Raw genomic sequence first — 18,928 nt, 5'->3', positions numbered from 1 at the left:
AGTTAGCAGAGGTCTGATTGAAATCAGGCCCCTGTGCTTAGATGGTTTTTTCCGTCTTCTGAACAGGAATTCCATTTTTGAATACCGTCATAAAGTACAGATTTTCATATAGGCACCTATAACAGAAGTCTTGTCCTAAAACACTTGCCTTGTTCATTGAACAAGGATGCTTGTCCACAGTGCTGTTCCTCACTTTCCTAAAATTGCTAAAAAACACTCAGACTTGCTTCTGAGACTGAAACAGAACTCAAAGCAGGACACTGGAAGCCAACCCAACTAAAACTGTTTCTTAGACTGGAAAAAGTTAGCTGTAGTCTTGGTGCAAAGCAGTAGGTTTGCTATTGTGTATCAAGTTAATACCCCTTTGAAAGCCTCTACAGGCAGTGTGCCTTTTTTTTTTTTTTTTTTTGCTGTGCTGTGACTCTTGCATGACTGGTTTCCAGGATGAACAGCCTACTAATGGCAGATGTCTGTGGTAAAAAGATGCTTTCATTCTGTTTATGAGAATGAAAAACCCCTCTATTGAGATTTTACAGATGTTCTCAAGGCACAGCAGCAGATAGTTGTTTGCATTGTTTTATGCTTGGTGTCCTGTGCAGGAGAGGCTGCTTGCTCGTTTCAGAGCTTGGCCTTGTCTTATTTTCAATGCTTTCATATCATAAGACGCTGTTGTGTGTGTAGTGGATGACTAAGCTTATTCAGAGGTTATAAAAGAAAAGGCGAACAGTATAGACTAAGGAAAGAATAAGCCATACAAAAGCAAAAGGCTGGACTGATCTTCCGTACTCCCAAGGCTTGTTCTTTTTTTTTGGTGCTGAAAACTTCCTTTTCTAGAAAGGAGAAAATTAATTATCCTTCCTTAGAAAGGTAAAGTAGGGCTACTGATCTAAAGTGACAATGCAATTTAAATATATAACAGATGCATTGCTATACCTTTCCTGTGCATCTGTAGTGAAGGATGCAAGCTGTAGACAGAATCTGGCTAATCTCAAAAATGGAATGTAAAACCTGCTGAACTTAAAGTTCTAGGTATGTGTGTGAAGGAAATGTGAGCTTGTTTTTTAAACTGGAAACTGGGAGAAGTGTGAAAACTATGGCTGATAAACACATACTCTTCTGCATGCTCTTTTACCCAGGTGATTACTTAAGTAAAAACTATTTTAATAAAAGCTTCCAGAAAGATTGCTAAGAAGAACAGTTAAAGGAGAATAACTTTCCAATGGTGACTTAACCATCACGTAGAAGAAAGTGATTTCTCAATCTTTGTCTCCACTTTCAGAAACAGTGATGCAAGGAGCTGATTCCTTGTTGCTTGCACCAGTGTAGATCAGCAGTAAGATCACTGATATTGTTTGTGAAATCTGGCAACCTGGACTTGATGGGGACTTGTAATCAAACAAGAAGGCAGTCTGCTGGGAATTACTTTAGGTTTTTTCGCTTCTCTCTCATTACTTCTTCCATGCTTGCTTCCATGCCTCTTCCTTCTTCCATGCTTGCACATATCTTCATCTTGAGAGACTAGTGTTCTGCACAGATTCTTTGTGTCTCACAGTGACTTTAACTTCGATATTCTGGTCCTTTAAATCTGGAAGTCAAGATTTTGCCTTTGAAGGGATGAGACATAACATATTCTCTTGAATATTACTATGCATGCATTCAGAGGAGTTTCTGATCTTGCAAGATTGCCTAATGGAAATTGGAGTGCTAAACAGCTTAAACGTGTAAATGGATGTTGGCAAACTTGAATCCTACTTGTGTTTTGTCAGGTAACTGCACAATTCTTTGTTTGAAGAGCAGTATGGGGTTTTAAATCCAAATGAAGCTATAGACAGTTATATGTAAATCTCAGGAGGATAAGGGTAAAATTTTGTTTCATTGGTAATGCAGTTGCTTATATTTTATGTCTAACTGATCAAAAGTGTACCTAAGGTACATATTTCAGTTGCTTGATAAAATTGTGTTGGGCTTCCTAAAATTAATTGTATTCCTAGAATAATTTAGGTTGGGAGGTTGTCTGGTCCAGTCCCCCTGCTCAAAGCAGGACGGGACTGCCTTAGATCAGGTTGTTCAGGGCCATGTGTTGCTGAGGTTTGAGTATCTCCAAGGATGGAGATCCCACAGCCTCTCCGGATTGGTGGTTTTTTTTTTTCCCCTAATAGCTAAACAGGATTTTCTGTGTTGCACCTTGTTTGTTGCCTCTTGTCGTGACACTGCATACCTGTCAGAAGGGCTGGATTATATTTTGTCCATATCCCCCCTGATTTAACACAATTGCTGAGGGAAGAGCTGGATATGAGAATTGCAAGGACAGTAAATGGAGAACTACAAATAGCAAAATGTATAAAAATAAAAACATCGGTAGACAAGCTGTCTAGTGCTTTATTTCTAAAAGCAAAAAAAAATTTCAAACCTTAGAATATGTAGATATAGAACATAAAGAAGATGATATTATAAACATGGGGAAAAAAATCCAATTTCTGCATCTGAATCAGCATGTTTTTATTTTAATATACTCGTTGACAGAGGACTTCTTTTTATACTGTGAAAGTGGTTTTATGCAGTATTTTAGAAAAGGGCTAGTCTGGCACTAGCTACAGTTGCTAGCAGCCTATAATGCTGGCTCTGTGTTTAGAAAATGATGGTAATTTATTACAAAGAGACTTTTATTCTAGTATTTTTAGCTCACAGCCGAGTGTTTAATGAATCTCTGCTTGGGCTCATTGAATTTATGTTCTCCCCTCCCCCTGCTCCATTTTAACCATTAAGATACTGCTATTCTTGCTGCAATTCCAAAAGCTATACTTGGTCTACTAAATAGCAAACTTATTCACAAGGTGCTGTGCCTCAGTGCAAACAAGATCTGAAGACTTTCTGTAGAAGCCATCAAAGAGTAGTCACGTATGAGTCTCATGATCAGAAAAGGCAGCTGAATGACTGAGGATGGCTGGTAAGCTTAGCTGATAGTTCAAAAACAACCAAAATTCATTGTATCTTGAGGTTCCCCACTGAAAATGGCATGTTCAGTGAAAGTGGGCAGACTAGTAAACTATTCATCTACTCTGAAGCATGGTTTGCTAGGTCTTCCCGGAGAACAGTCTGCCTCCAGATTCAGAGACTAGTGTTTGAACGTGACAGGAGAGTGTACAATGATATGGCTTTTCCTTCTACTTGAATGTAACCAGAAATCTGTGGCTTGCTTTCTGCCATAGCAATCATTGCCTTCCATGACTCAAGTGAATATTGAACAAGAAGGCTTGTAAGAAACTGGATTTCCATTCCTAAAACAAATTTAAAATACATTTTCAGTTTAGATGTCATCTCTTTCCAGTCCCTCAAAAGTTGCACATGACAGTATTGTGCAAGTTACCTTCCATGAGCTTTCTCCCAGCTCCCGAGGAACCAGTGTTACGAATAAAAATGTATTACTTGTTCATGAGTTCTTTCTGTTCCAGTTTCCTATTTTTGAGACTAGAAGGTGCTAACTGGTACCAGTCATGTTTTTGTGCTAACTGCAAATAGTTGTGCTCACCTCTTACCCAATCAAGTAATGCCTTTCCGAAATGGTTTCCTCTGTGTGCAAGTTGCTTTACTCACAAAATCTGTTATATTATATAATACAGGACTGTACACAAGTAGGTTTTTCAGGCTTTGGTCTCTTCTCTGTAGCAGAAGCAGAGATCTTGAGGTGAAAATTTGCTGCTACCAGTTCTGTGATTTGGAAGAACGTAGGATGGGGTGGGATCTTATAATTAACACCTTATTCCTCATCAGTGTGGAAGGGTCTAGGAGGAGTTTTGGAACAGTCAGTTGTTTGGAGCCTACTTCAATGAAGCTGCTCCACTGGTGGCTGGAGATGCTGCTGCAAAACTAACGGTCATGGAAAAAAGCTAACTTACACGTTTTGCTCAAGCAGTCAGTTGCTTAGTTGTATACTGGTGCTACAGGGCCAAGTTGTCTTTTTAATGTATTTAATTAGCCTTTCCTAACACTTCTAAGAAGTCTCTTGTAGTATTCTAGGAATAAAAACTGGACAGGTTATTCTACAAGAGAAGGCTCATTATATAAATTAGTGGATCCTTCCTCTCAAGAGCATTCCCTCCTGTAAGTTCTTAAATGCTTTATCCAGCTTTAAATGATCCGTAAGCCTGCTGTGCTTCAGGAGTGGAGATGCTATCCCATGGCCTATTAGACTCCTCTCCAGTGGGAGAACACTTGAGTTTTATTTGCAGACACCAAATTTCACTTGGACTAGTCTTCAGGACCTCATTGGAAGAATACAATTAATCTTTGTTATTTCCAGGACCGAAATGAGTCTTCCTTTTGGGTACAGTGCATCAGGCAGATCATTCTGGGTGAGAAGTAGCATGTATGTTTTTTAGGGGCTCTGAATTTTGTATGTGCTTGAGTTGAAGTTACTGGGTGTTAGTAGCTGTGAAAGTGATGTGTGCAGCTCGTAAAGGTTCTGGAACATATTTTAAAAAAGTTAAGTTCAAACATTCAAGCCCTGCCTTTGAAAATGTAGGAACAAGCTGTTTTACTAATGGTAGCTCTAGATTGCTAACTCTTGAACCTTCCTTAAGTCAAATAAGAAGTGGGTTTCCATCATATGTGCTGGTCCCAAAATAAACTTGGCTGGATTTCTTTAAATATGAAACAAAAAATGTATTAAGGGGGAGCTTCGCATTAGATGTTGGACACTTCCTTGCATTAAGATGTTCCAGTTAACTTCTTGCATTGCTGAAGTCTGACACTTGGAACTGTTGGCCCCATTTTATGGTTTCTGCTCAGTTGTCTCCTAAGAGGAGGTTACTGGCCACCTGTTCAGGTAACTCTTTAGAGTCTCCTTTAACTGTTCATGTGTAATTACTTTTAATGAGACTCAGAAGCTGACTCTCTGACTGGGAGATGTATTTTTTTTAGCTTTCCATGAAATTGTTCATTTGGGTGAACAGAAGAGAAGTTATGCCAAACATTTTCTTGTACTAATGGCAAAAGTTAAAGTTATTTTTAATGGTTGCCTTCCCACCTTCTCTAAGTGAATGGATTAGCTCTCTTTTAAACACCATAGTGTTGGGTACTATTCAAATTTTTTTTTTTTTTTTTTTTACCCTGTCATGGTATTTACTAGTCCTGTGCTGTTTCCTAATGGGCAGTGCTATAGATTTCATAGCAGTATTTCTTCTGAGTTGTTAAATGCCAATTCAAAGGATAACCATTATGTTGTCCTATATATTCTGTTTTCTATGTGAAGCATTGCATGTGAAATGCAATGGCCAAGATGAAATGAGTTGTACGTGGAGAACACTGACGTGCAGGGGAGAGACTGCTGAGGGGGATCAATATTCAAGTAGAAAATAGGTTAATCATTTGGGGAGGAGACTAAAACATTAGGATATCTAAGCAATTATAATGCAAGATAATTTTAAAATAAAACAAAACAAATGCTGAATTTTATAATAATACTTCATAGTAAGTATATTTATATCCTTATATCTATATACAGATAAATACTTAAGATTTATACTCACTTAAGTAGAAATACTTCAGAAGGGAGATGTGTCTAGAGAACCAAGCACTGTTAAGCACTAAGAGCTAGATAGTTTAGTATTAATGTCAGTAAACCACCCCTGCAGTGTCTTCAGAGACACATGGCTTCAGAGGATTGCTGGTGTGGTGCTCCAAAGAGGGGTTGTGATGCCAGGAGGCAAGGAAGACCCAGATGGTCATAGCAAACATGAAAATTATGAACACAGTTAATGTTGTGGGGCTCCATTTATCAAATGGGACAATCTCCACTTCAGGGTGTATGGCTACAGGCATGATAGGAGTTTAAGGTCACATTTTCATATAAGTTTGCTTTAATTTCTCCATTTTAGAATTTTAAAGGCAAAACCTTGGGCCCCACCTACAACAGTAAGTACCCTCACCATCCCAGTTAACTTACTGCTACACGTGGGTCAGCAATCTAGAAATGCTTCTGAGTAAACTATACTGCTTTGCTCTCTCCTGTGCTGCTGTTGCTATTGTTGTGTGACAGATGGGGACTGTTGGATCAGTATAAGGCACTTTCTGTACCAGGTAAATGATGGATACCATAAGGCTTGAACCAGGATAGCTGCCTACTGGAAATGCACACTGCTTCCTATGCAACAAAGATATATTGGTGTAACTGTTGTGTAGACGGGATGCAGACGCTTCACAGTAGTGTTGTGCAAATCAGGTTTATTACAATGTGCTCACTCATCTAGCAGTGGGTCAGGATACTGTTGTGATAATGTTACATGTGTGCTAACTACAGAGACAGTCTTCAGTTAACTTACTATTCCAAGCACTATGAAATCCACAGTACCCAGACATGAGAGCAAAGGAGAAAAGATTTGGAAAATAATGAGAAAAGAAAGGCCTCAGTTTGGCCTCCTGGTTGTATTCTGGAGGCATCACAGTAAAAGTTTGGAGGACAGCAAGATGTCTTTGCATGTATTTGTGTGAAGCCCTCCCAAATGTGTGGGATAGCATGTAAGAAGGCAATGAAGGAGCATATTGAATTTTCAGATAGCACTGTGAGCTGATTGCAGGTGGGGATCAACATATCCGTGCTGAATAAGAAATTGGTAGATTGAGAAGAGATGTTGAAGGCCAAGCTTCTCTGAAGAAGCAAAGAAGATCAGGAGAGGGTGAAGATCAGGTCAGTAAAGGGATCTTTGCATGAGCTTCTGAACAAATGTGAGCAGGGTCTCAAGCACTGCCACATCCTTTCTTCTGTTGTTAGGACAGAAGAAGAGGTAGATAAAATCTGTACGATGACGTCTTTTCTGCTAATATCTATGCTCTAGTTGAGGTAGAAGAAAATGGAGACGCAGCATTGTAGTCGTGATAAAAGTTGATAACAGGATACAAGACATTTTATGTGGGCCAAAATGTGTATTTGAACAGAAGGCAGAATGTTTAACTATCAGTACTAAAAAAAAAAGAGCTTTTTGAGTTGGTATGAAAACTTACTTGGAAGAACCAAGGAAATGTTCTTGTTTCGGTTAAAGAAAGCCTCGAACAGGCTAGCATCAGCTTTATTCTTTATCAAGCAAGTGCTCTGTTGGGTAGGCTTTCTCTCTAGAAAGGTCAGGGATGGGTTGCGTAGGTCAGAGGTGTCTGGAAATGTTACTAATTGAGAAGCTGTAAAAAATACTAGTGTGAACTGTTCCTCAAAGCAGAAGTATGACGAAAAATTGCACTTCAAGAGATTGTTCTCATTAAGAATTATGTGGAATTCCCTCAGGAAATCTCCTTCAAACAGCTGTTTGTATAACTTCCGTCTCTGGTTAAACATGAGAGATCACATTGCACACCTCAAACTTGTATGGTAGACTTGATATCAAATTGTCATACAACTTCCTTCCCTCTGCAAATCCAGAAATTTCTTGGAAAGCTCTGAATCGGATACTTTCCATGAAAACTTCTACCTCTCTAGCTAATGGACTGGTTTTGCTTTGTTTTTTTCCTTTAAATTTAATCCCTGTCTGGCTCTACTTCTTGATAGTCGAACCAAACACACTAAATGAAGCTATATACCATTTATACTAAAAACTAGCATGAAGGAAAACAACTGTGGGTGTTTTATCAAGGCCATACTGGAATTTTCTAAATGCACTTGTGGTTTTTTTGTGATCTGGTAGTTCTTCCAGGCAATTCAACCTTAATTGATGTGGTTTTATATGTATGTTTTAAAAATTATTTCAGGCAAACCCAAAATGTGGAAAACACAAAATATTATACCTGCTGTATCAGATAGGTGTGCAGGTTTGTGTAATTAATGGATTTGAGTCTTTTCTCTTACATTTATCTTTGTTTTTACAGGAAATAATGAAAAAAGTGTGCCACAACTCTTGATCAGAGACCTGAAATTTGAGAAGAAGTCATTAGCTAAGCTCATGTTTTCTCCTGATCAAGAAAATCATCCATCAAAAGCACCAGTAAAATATGGTGAATTGATTGTATTAGGGTAAGTGTTTGTGCCTTGGAAGTGAGAATGAAGGTAGAATTTCAGGGTGCACTTAAAGCAGATAAAATGCAGGTTGCTGTGGGAGATGGTCCCACAGCCTCTCACTTGGACTCCCTCTTTTGCAGTGTATCTAGTGAGATGCAACTAAATGGTGAGTTGATCAGCTTTTCTTTGGTAGCTGATCTCATGTAAGAGGGGGAGTGGAGGGAGGGTTACCTTTTTCAGTGGCAACCAGGTGTTATACATAACGTGATATATTGGAAAATTGCACTGCAGCACGCATACTTTTTTGTGACAGCGTGAGCGTGGAGGTAAGGCTCTAAACAGTTGAGTAGATGTAAGTTTATTTTCTGCTCTTGTGTTCCTCCCAGGTAAGTGTTTCATGACAAAAGCAGCCAATTTGTGAAGGGTTTCCCAGTTGGTTCCAGGGTGTACCTAGACAGATGACTAATGTGATAATGTGGAAGAAGAGGTTCCCTAGGACTTCAAAATGAAAGTAGTTTTATAAGAACATGGTAGCTGACTCTATTATATCCAAGTGCAAACAGAAGATTTTAATAAAGCAAGTTTGCTGGCTGGCCTGTTAACATTGACATGTTCAAAGTGAGGGTCTGAGGGTTTTCTGGTGGATTAAATCAGAGTCTCAGAGAACAGTATGTCTATTTCTTACAAGGGTTTTTTTTCAACCAAAATTCTCTAAAATTTTAACTCTCCACCAGGCTTGGTGAGTGTTTAGGTTCTTTCATTTACAGTGTGAACACACCATGTAGAGATAAAGCTACAGATAAGCATATAACCTTACTTGTTTTCATGTTTGGGACCAGAGTCTCTTTTGCTTGTTGACAGTAGCTTTGAGATTAATCTGGGTAGCATTCCTTGACCTACAAGCTTTGTGTGCAAATGCTGTAATTCCGTGGGCATGTTTCAACATTGTGTTTATCAATTCTCAGATTTAAATAGATGTGATTAATTGGAAATTGTAATTTTTTTCAATACCATACTGATTAAGATGACTTTGTGCTTAGTATGGAAGTTCTTGTGGGTCTGTATCTTGTGAGAAGCTAAGTAATACAGGAAGATAGAGTTTGTTGTTTTTCTGTCTTTTTTGATAGGTACAATGGGTCTCTCCCAAATGGAGATAGAGGAAGAAGAAAAAGTAGGTTTGCTTTATTTAAAAGGCCCAAGGCAAATGGGGTGAAACCTAGCACTGTGCATATTGCCTGTACCCCTCAAGCAGCAAAGGTAAGCTTGACTTGTCTAGTTAAGTCTTATTTCTCCTGGTGAAAGTTCAGTGAAGTCCTGGTTCAGTGAAGTCAGTACTGTTATGCTGAGATGAAATGATGTAAAAAGCATGAAGTTCTGGCTGCAAAAAGAATGGTTCATGTTTATCCAAGTTTTTTTGGTACTTGTCAGGGTTAGCAAGAAACAGTTCAGCAAAACAAATCTGGTGTCCAGTCCTTGCCCTGTCCAGAAAGAAAAACATTTATTTTTGAAACATGAATGTTCAGGGCACAGGCTAGTCATGTAAAACACTTTCTATTTTGTTTTCCTTCCAAACTCACTACAGGCATCTGTTCTAGCGTTCTGGTTTTCGCACTCATTCATGCTTTAGGGCTAACTTCGCTTCATGTGAAGCTGACTCTGAAATGGTCCTTTGCCAAAGCTCTGTGTGCACTTGCTATTCTGTCCAATGGGTAGGAGTTCCCCAGGGATGAGGACAGGTGGGTTTTGCAGGGCATGTTTTATACTGCTCGTAATCAAGTTCAGACTTCCCATTAAGAAGCAGTAAAGGAAGGGCTTAGGTCCTGAAGTTGAATTGTATTTCATGTCAAAACTAATATATTATAGCTAAGGTAGTACCATTAAATACTTCTGTATTGTGGCAATTCAAGTGTATGTGCAACTATGTTCAATAACAAATGGAGCATTTCTACTAAAACCAATGGAATTTGAGAATGCTTAGTGGTGGTTTAGAGATCTCCAGTGTTGAGATCAGGCCCTTAAATACAGTAGTGTTAAGTGTTTGACTCCCTAAATACTTTGACACGTAAGAATATTGATTCCTAAATTCAGGGAATGGCATAAAGTATTCTGAAATCAAAAGCACTTTGCTAACCAAAGTTCTTGTAATAGTATTATATCTATAGGAGATCTGTGAAAAGAACATTTATTTTTGCTAATTCTTCATGGTCTTCAAGTAAGCGCTATTTAGAAGCACTTCTAGAAGAGTGTTTGTTCAGTTCCCAGGAGGTAGTTGCAGAATGAAAATCCAGACTAATGAACTGAAACCTAGATTACTTTGCTACAACTTCTGCAACCTGTGCTGTGTTTCTCCATTTTACCCTGTGTACCATCACTACTTGTTATGTTTTTTGTCTATGTATCTTATTAACCATCACTGATTTTAGTATGGACTTGGATCCTGTTTTTAGAATGAAGTCCTAAGTTTTTGTCCTCACTTGATGTTAGAGAAGTTCAGGCTGAGAAGGCCATGAAGGTGTTACATTCAGTTTTAGCCTTTGCACTCAGTTGTTTTGTTCTTTTGTGTTAAGGCCAGTGTTGCTTTAACACGAAGCATGACTAATAATATGTCTTGGTTACATGTATTTTGTTGCAGCATGCGGTGAAGAGACCAGTTTGGTCTGTTGCTGAATCAATCCTGCAGCTTTTTTTAATGGCCAGGACTGGTTTTTGTGAAGTTTAACTACAGGCATGTCACTTACAACCATCTGCCTTAATGCATTAGTTGAGCAGAACAAGAGCCTAGTTACATATATTGTCTGCTTTGCTGCTGTATTCTGTAGAGTTACTGTTCACAGGTTCAATAATATTTGGCATTTTTTCCATAGGCAATAAGTAATAAGGACCAACACAGCATATCTTACACTTTGTCTCGGGCCCAGACAGTAGTAGTTGAATATACACATGACAGCAACACAGATATGTTCCAGGTATGTGAAGTAAATATGATATATAAATGTATTCTCGCTTTTGGTAGTTTCTAATAAGACATCCTCTAAACAGGCTTTTTCCCTCAGACCCAAAAGTTTGCATGTGTCACTTTCTGCACTTTGCTATTCAGAGACGTTTAATTCTGTTCATTCCCAAGGCCATCACATGAACAAAGCTGTATATCTGTGCATCTCTTTTAGGCTTGGTCAGAGGTGGCAGTTGTTTTTTTGTGACTAATACACAGGATCATGGTTTTGCCTTTGCAAGGCCGTGGTTTTGCTGGTCTGCAAGTCACGTAACCTGTCTCCTACTCCCTCCTTGCAAAATGAAGAATAAAGTGCACAGTTCTCTTTAAGCACTTGGAACTTTGCTTCTAGCGTTTACAAAGGGATTTGGGATCAGCCAGTTGGAGGCAGGGTGGAAAAGAAAGACAATGGGAAACTACAGCAAAGCTTTTGACACAACTAATAAGAAAAATACCCCTAACTCCTTTAAGCAAACCTAGGAATAAGTCTAAAGCGCTGGGAAATGTGGAGAGAGGAGGCCCAGTTCTCATGTGCTGGCAGTTCAGAGCAACTTTGCTGCAGTTCCTGTATGTATGAGAAGGAACCACAAACGCATTTGCAGCTGTGGTGTGCGCTCCTATCTTATAATTGTTTCCTGTTTTTCTCAAAAGGAAGGGTTTTGTTTTGTGGGGTTTTTTGTGTGCTTTGTTCCTTCTGATTCCTGGACTGATCTTGTGTTGATTTTTTTTGTTGTCGCTAACTTATGGCAAGGAGTTTTGCTGTCACAGCATTTAGCTGTGACGCCACTGCAGGATCTAAGGAGGTGGGAGGTGTTGGTAAGTGGTGGAGGAAGCTGCTATGCTGCTGCAAATACCTACAACAGAGCAAAAGGGCTGTAACGAACTGACTGCAGCATAAGCAATTGTTTGTGTAAGTGTTCTGTCTTCAGGCATGCTGTGGCGTGTATGCTGCTCTAAAATTGCCAGTGGCAATCCCTGTGTACTGATGGGTTATCCTGCCTAAGAAGCAATAGAAAATACATTCTGACGAAGCAGTTTCAGTCTCATGAAAGCTCTCCATCCAGCCTTCACCAAAATGCACCTCGGGCTTTTGGGTCTCCTGCCCAGCAGTTAATCAGTCTTAATATAACCAGCTATTTTATAAGATGCTGTTGGGAGAGCTCTGGAAGTGAGTGAAAGGTGGTAGTGTGTAAGTAGGCTTTAAACCTGGCTACGTGGATGTTTGGGAGAGGGATATAACTTATCTTCATGCTTTATAAGGAAAAGGACAAGACGAGTTGACTGGAAGAGCAGCGAAACCCATGCAATTCTGTCAAACCCCATAGAGTTGTATGGGACTGCAAAACTCATTCTTCTGGTTGCATACCAGAAAAGAAGGCGCAGCTACTAGAAAAATCTGGTTGTAGTCAGATGTTTTATTCCTGTTGTGTTCTGTGCGTATTAATGTAACCCCTCCCCGCCATTAACATCTTGTACCTGGTCCTTTCTGACAGGTTTGCTGCTTCTCAGTGCCCCACTGGAGCTGGAGAGTCAGCTCACATAATCTAATTTTCCTACATCTACACCTCCACGTAGTCTGGCATTGTTCAGAATATTCTGGGCATGCAAAGTGACTGAAAACCACTTTTGTTCCGTCTAACTGCAGTTTCCTAGCTGTTTTGGCACTGTTGCAGCTGGTCCAGCTGACCTGAGTGTAACCTTTCTGATGAGAAGCCCTTCAATGGGAAATCGTCTCAGAATTGACTTAATTGCATCATTTTATTTCCCCTTCCTTCAGTTGGCTGTACTCAGCCTTCAAAATAACTTTGATCACATGGAGGTGGAATAACTCATCAGATTAGGCTTTAGAAACCTAAATTTAGATTGGTGGAGGGGAATGCTTCAAGCTGGAATGTCATGATTTTTTTTCTTGATCACTTTTAAATGCTTTGAGTTTGACTATTCCTAGACCCAAAGGCAAAATTGTAAACAGTTTTTTTGAAATCTCTTTCTAGATTGGTCGGTCAACGGAGAGTCCTATAGACTTTGTCGTGACAGATACAGTTCCTGGAAGTCAGAGTAATTCAGATACACAGTCTGTGCAGAGCACTATATCAAGGTTTGCCTGCAGAATCATATGTGAACGTAACCCTCCTTTTACAGCAAGAATATATGCTGCAGGATTTGACTCCTCAAAAAACATCTTTCTTGGGGTAAGGGAACTCTTTCTTTTCCTCTGAGTTCAATGCAGGCTTATTTTTAAATGAATTCATAGCTCCACTTCAGCCAAATTAAGTGTTTTCATTGATGTAATTTCTCTTAGGAGAAAGCTGCGAAGTGGAAGACATCAGATGGGCAAATGGATGGACTAACCACAAATGGAGTTCTTGTTATGCATCCCCGTAATGGATTTACAGAAGACTCCAAGCCAGGGGTGTGGAGAGAGATATCTGTTTGTGGGAATGTGTTCAGCCTCCGTGAAACCAGATCAGCTCAGCAGAGGGGAAAAATGGTAAGAGTAGTGACCAATGTTTTATGCAGCCTGTTTAAAATGGGTACAACCATGGGTACAGCTTGGGCATAAACAGAGGCTGGAATCTGCCTCATTCAGTGTAGATGTCACCTCTGTAATTAGTTACTGACTACTTATGTGTCTGTGTTCATACATGAGGGTGCACTGCTCAACCTGAATAACTGACATTTATCTGCAGACTAATACTTAATTGCAGATCTAGACTGCTCTCCTAAGTTGAGTTGCCAGTCCACTGTGCTCTTCTGCAAACTGTCATATTCACACGCACATTTTAGAGTATTTTCCTGATTGTCCCTCTTGAGTTTATGCTTTTAAGGTTTTCCCACTTTTCCATTTTTATAGAATAATAAAGAATAGTTATAGTTATATTGACACATGCCTATATACCTGGATATTCATTTCCAACTTGGCATTCTGAGTTTTACTCTTCCTCTTGTTTCCAAAGCATTGGTGGTGATTTCCAGGAGATGACTGGGTTTAGTATGACTTGAGATCTCTTAGCAAAAAGAAATGCTACATGAACACTTGTTTAAGTGATGTATTTAGCTACAAATGCTGACAGCTGACTCTTTCTGGAGGAGAGGAAAGCCATGTGTAAAGGCGTGTTTGAAGAAAACAGTCTAAAATGTGATGGAGGACTAAAGACTTGTCAAAAAAAGGGGGAGGGAGAAGCTGACACTGGGCTCTCTGTGGGTATCTTGTATAGGACAGTCAGGAGCTGCTTGAAACTTTTTGTCTAGATCTTCCAGGCAGATTTGTATTATGAAAGTGCCTTGCGTTACTCTTCAGGTAACCTTAAGTGACACCTCTCTTTCCCTTTGTCCATCACAAGGTTGAGAACGAAACGAACCAGCTCCAAGATGGCTCTCTAATTGACCTGTGTGGAGCAACACTGCTGTGGCGCACTGCAGAAGGGCTTTCCCGCACTCCTACTGTCAAGCACCTGGAGGCACTAAGACAGGAAATAAATGCAGCAAGGCCCCAGTGTCCTGTGGGGTTTAACACCTTGGCGTTTCCCAGCATGAAGAGAAAAGATGTTGTAGACGAAAAGCAGCCGTGGGTGTATCTGAACTGTGGCCACGTCCACGGCTATCACAATTGGGGAAACAAAGAGGAGAGAGACGGCAAGGATCGCGAGTGTCCCATGTGCCGCTCTGTTGGTCCCTACGTGCCTCTGTGGCTTGGATGTGAAGCAGGATTTTATGTGGATGCAGGACCTCCAACTCATGCGTTCAGCCCATGTGGACACGTGTGCTCAGAAAAGACAACTGCATATTGGTCCCAAATTCCTCTTCCTCATGGTACTCACACTTTTCACGCAGCCTGTCCATTCTGTGCGCATCAGCTGGCTGGTGAGCAAGGTTACATCAGACTCATTTTCCAAGGACCTCTTGACTAACACGTGTTACTGAGGACTGCAGTAAACTGATAAGCTAAGCGATTCTGATTTTTAAACCAACTGTTTTTCGTATTCTCTGGGCTTTGCTGGTTTGCATTAAGAATTTCTGGGTTTTTTTGTTACAACAGCTAAATCCCTCTCTATTGAGGCAAGTCTGGAAATAGAAGAAACGGGGGGAGAAGGGGGAGAACTCCTGATTTTTTTCTTTTTTTTGTTAATAACTACTTCTGAAGAGCTGAAGGAAGTGTTGTAGAGTGAACTTCGATGCCTTCTGTTTAATGGTTTTGAATCACATGCCCACAGTGTTTCAATGAATGAAAGTTGTTTCATTCTTTTTGTATATGGAGGGTAAATAGTTCAAAGAACATTAGTTTACAGCTTGGATGCAAACGTTGTAAAATATAATGTGTATATTAACTCTTTTCTATTTATCTTTATTATTGAAAATACGTAGAATGTTTAGAGAATAGCATGGTCATAGTGTGTTCATCCAGCAACTGGATGTGTAGAGTAGTTCTGGATGGAGAAGGACATGAGATGGAAATGGTAGAAAAATCTTTTTTAATCTAAAATACTGAGTTCTTAGAATAGTTAAAATGCTTTTTAAACAAAGCTAATGCAAGTTATGATGGCATAAAGGTGTGCTTTAACCATGTTGAAAGGTAGCTAAGAAGGAATTTCTTAATGTCTTTTTTGGTAGGACTGTACTTAAGATCTGGTTATGAGGAGAATATTTACCAGACTCTTTGAATATGCAACTTAGTCTAGATTAAGGATTTTTTTTCTCCCTTCATGCTAACACATCTCTTTATTTAGCATTAGTGACATTTGTGAGGGTTTTTCCAGTGTTAAACATTAACAAACCTGAAAGACAAGGCTCATTTTGTTCCTTGCTGTTTGGGGTGGGGGGTGAGGGGAGAGGCGGATGTGCCGGTGTGCATGTCTGGGGAGCAGGGAGCAATATGTGAATTGGTCAAGGTCACACCTTGTGACAGGTTTGTCAGTCGGATGTTCTGCCTTTCTTCTGGCCCATTGCAAACTAGCACGCTTGGGTGCATGGGAGCCACAGGCTTCATGGGCTTGCCTTTACCCTGCTGTGAGGAGCTGGGTGCAAATACTCATCTAGGCCACACAAAGAACAAAGTTGAAGCCTGGTACCCAAGGGATGCATGCCTGCATCCTAGCATCCTTGTGCAACTTGTCACAATTGGCAATCTGTTAGGGGAGAGCTTGAGCTGGGGCCGGACTGGACTCGTAGATCTCGGTGTGGGATGCTTGTGTAAGGTCTGCTCATGCTGTGGTGGGCTCTAGTTAGTAGTCTCTCTCTACTCTCCCCTTCCTGCCCTTACTTTCCCTCTGTATCCACCAGAAAAGGCCAGTGCACTACATCCAGCTTTGCTGCTAACCCACTGTGCTTCATGGCAAATACACAACCTGACCTTTTTAGGATTTGAGTTGAGCTTTTTTGGCCAGCTTCATACTTTTTTTTTTTTTTTTCAAAATACGTACTGTATAATTGACAGTAGCAGATTTCTGTACTTTATAGCATAGCTTTAATTTTTTCCTTTCGAAGCTGTTCTAAAATTTTCTTGGTTTAAAGAGACCTATGTTGCTTAGATGTCATGAATTATTTACTTTGACTGTCAATTGTTTCTCCATTTTTAAAAAGAAATTATATATATTGTTTGGTTCACTCAGGAAATGCATGTGTCAGGAAACCTGTATTATAAGTTCAGTTAGCTGTCATGTACAAGTAACTGCTGTTACTCCCTTTCCATAGAAATATAACTGATTTTGACATTTTCCAGATTATATGCATTAAGTAATGAAACTTATGCAGCAAGAAATCCCTGTATTCTAGTTGTTCTAATCATTTTATTCAAACTATAGTATACTGTAGTTTAATTTTTATTTGCAAATTAATTTATTCAAACTACGTGAGTAAACACTTTTCAAAAATAGAAATTCTGGGATTGTCTGTTGCTTTGTTGCCAAGAGATGGGAAAAGTGGCTGGAGATGGCCCTTCTGCTGTCACATAAGGTGTCTGTTCTGCACATGTGGATTAAGATCACAAAAAAGAAGCAACTGTAAGGAGTTTGCATGTTATCCCAGTCATGGATTTGAATGGCTCCTTTCAGATGTGACCTTTCAATGTGTTTTACATTTAACCCTACATTAACAAAGGTGAGATTCTTGTTCAAAAAACATAATTAAATTATCTCTTCCCTGAGTAAGTAACAAATAAGAAAATGTAAGTAAAAACTTTAACCAAGTGGCTGGGCTCTTGCAAAATGTCAAGAGCTCTTGGTTTCATCTTCCACAAAATCGGATTGACACTTCTTCTCTGGTCCTGGTCTTTTTGATTACAGGGATATGAAAAATCAGAAAAGGACATGATGAAAGCCACAAAGCAGTTTGAGTAATATAAAGATGAATTGTGAAAACAGATTGAGAATTGGATGGTAGCAGACATATGGAAAGCAGTGTACTCACCCTGTGTTGGAGGCACAGCTGGATGCTGGTGTGGAGCCAATAGTGCAGTTGGGTACATGCACATCTGACTGTCAAGGGGAAGAGGAGAGGTTCATGCCTGACACACAACCATTGTTAAGCTTCTCCCTCATTAAGATGATACCTTATGCTTTCATTATACTTCTCTACCCCTGCGGGCACTCCACCACCCCCCAGGCAAAAAAGAAACACCACAGAAGAAGGTGTAGTCTTAGCAGGACTGGCTGTCTCTGGGTAGCATTATGCTAAGCTAACCCTTCGGAGTCTGCCCTATGCTCTCTGCCTGTTGTGTACTTTTCTTGACCCAAGCTGGGCATGTTAATCCCATTTTTAAATGGGCAGAACATGGGCATTCAAATGTCTTAGACACAGAAATCCTACTGTCAAAAGCAGGATAGCGGTGGTTGAGTAGTTTGAGGAACAATTTCCATACAACATGCAAGCTAACTAAAAGCAGTGGCTTTGACTGGTTCCCTATTTGAGTTCCCCCTGGGCTTTTGTTCTTTGATAAACAATTTAAACAGATAGTCTTGTGCTCTGTAAACTGTAAAATGAATGTCAGATTAAAAGTAAGATGATCCCTTTGACTCAGCTAGCTGACTGAAGCACTCTGAACTGTAAGGCCTTTGCTTCTGAACAAATTTGGGAGCTGGGAGAAGTGCAAGAGGTTGCACTGTGCTGGCTTTAAGATGATTACAGCTCCACTTGCATGCAGCCTAAATCAGCCCCTTGTACATGCAAAAACCAGCCCTGAAGGAGATCTGTGGCCTTAACCTGCTTTCAAAGTTTGTTTGAATGGAAAGAGGCATCTATGATGCAACCAGCAGATGGGACAGGACTATTCCCTGGGAGATCACTGCAGGTATGTGGAACTGATGAGGGAATGCATGTGGAAAATGAGGTAAGTGTAGGCCCTTTTCTAGTCTTAAAGTTTTGTGAAGATCTGCAGAAATGCAACTGGAAATCAGCAAGTAGCTTTCTGCAGTTGGTTTGTGCATGGCTGCTTTGTTCTGTACAGTTCTTGTGTGTGATGTGTAATGCAGGTGATTTAATGAGCTAATTTGCTTTTCAGCTGTAGGAAATGGCATGGATTTAACACTGGTAAAAGGCAGCAGCTTGGCACAGCAGCTGGCTAATGAAGCCTTTTTTTTTTTTTCTTCCAAAGCAGAAGTGGGCAGCTTTTGGTGTGCTGACTCACAGCAGGGCAGGAGAATGTTGATGGGGAGGTTGCTGGGGGCTTTCCCTGGGAAGGCAGTGGGTAGCCCAGCACTGATGGAGGACTCTGTTCCCTTCGCTGACTCAGCCACTGGGTTCAAGCAATACCACGAGCATGTGGTGTGGCTCTGAGAAGTGTGGTGCAGGCTGGGGATGAGGTTTTCTAATCCCATCTGTGCTAGGCTTGTTACACCTACAAGAATGATGCTGGTATCCTGAAAGGTTTAATGATGTGATTAAGTCACCCGAGCAGTCCAACTGTATTTGAAGGTGCTCTGCAAATCCCGTAATGACCCTGCTGTGGCATGCTTGACCTC

The 18,928-nt window shown here is 40.2% G+C and overlaps 1 protein-coding gene across 3 annotated transcripts in view; it reads left to right on the top strand.

The window, feature by feature from the left end:
- The window catches only part of PELI1 (pellino E3 ubiquitin protein ligase 1), a 46,508-nt gene extending 29,444 nt beyond the window's left edge, over positions 1–17,064 (top strand). For 2 of the 3 annotated variants that reach the window (XM_075496828.1, XM_075496825.1), the window contains 6 exons: positions 7,852–7,996; positions 9,109–9,238; positions 10,846–10,947; positions 12,968–13,165; positions 13,276–13,464; positions 14,318–17,064. In XM_075496828.1, the coding sequence (XP_075352943.1) occupies positions 7,926–7,996; positions 9,109–9,238; positions 10,846–10,947; positions 12,968–13,165; positions 13,276–13,464; positions 14,318–14,884 (1,257 nt within the window). In that variant the 5' untranslated portion in view covers positions 7,852–7,925 and the 3' untranslated portion in view covers positions 14,885–17,064. The remainder of the gene's footprint in view (positions 1–7,851; positions 7,997–9,108; positions 9,239–10,845; positions 10,948–12,967; positions 13,166–13,275; positions 13,465–14,317) is intronic. The other variant, XM_075496826.1, reaches the window with a different exon arrangement.
- The last annotated feature ends 1,864 nt before the right edge of the window (positions 17,065–18,928 follow it).

This window comes from Mycteria americana, chromosome 3 (assembly GCF_035582795.1).
Source record: "Mycteria americana isolate JAX WOST 10 ecotype Jacksonville Zoo and Gardens chromosome 3, USCA_MyAme_1.0, whole genome shotgun sequence".
Lineage (NCBI taxonomy): Eukaryota > Metazoa > Chordata > Aves > Ciconiiformes > Ciconiidae > Mycteria > Mycteria americana.
Note: the sequence above shows the minus strand (reverse complement) of the source record. Positions and strands in the feature narration are given on the sequence as shown.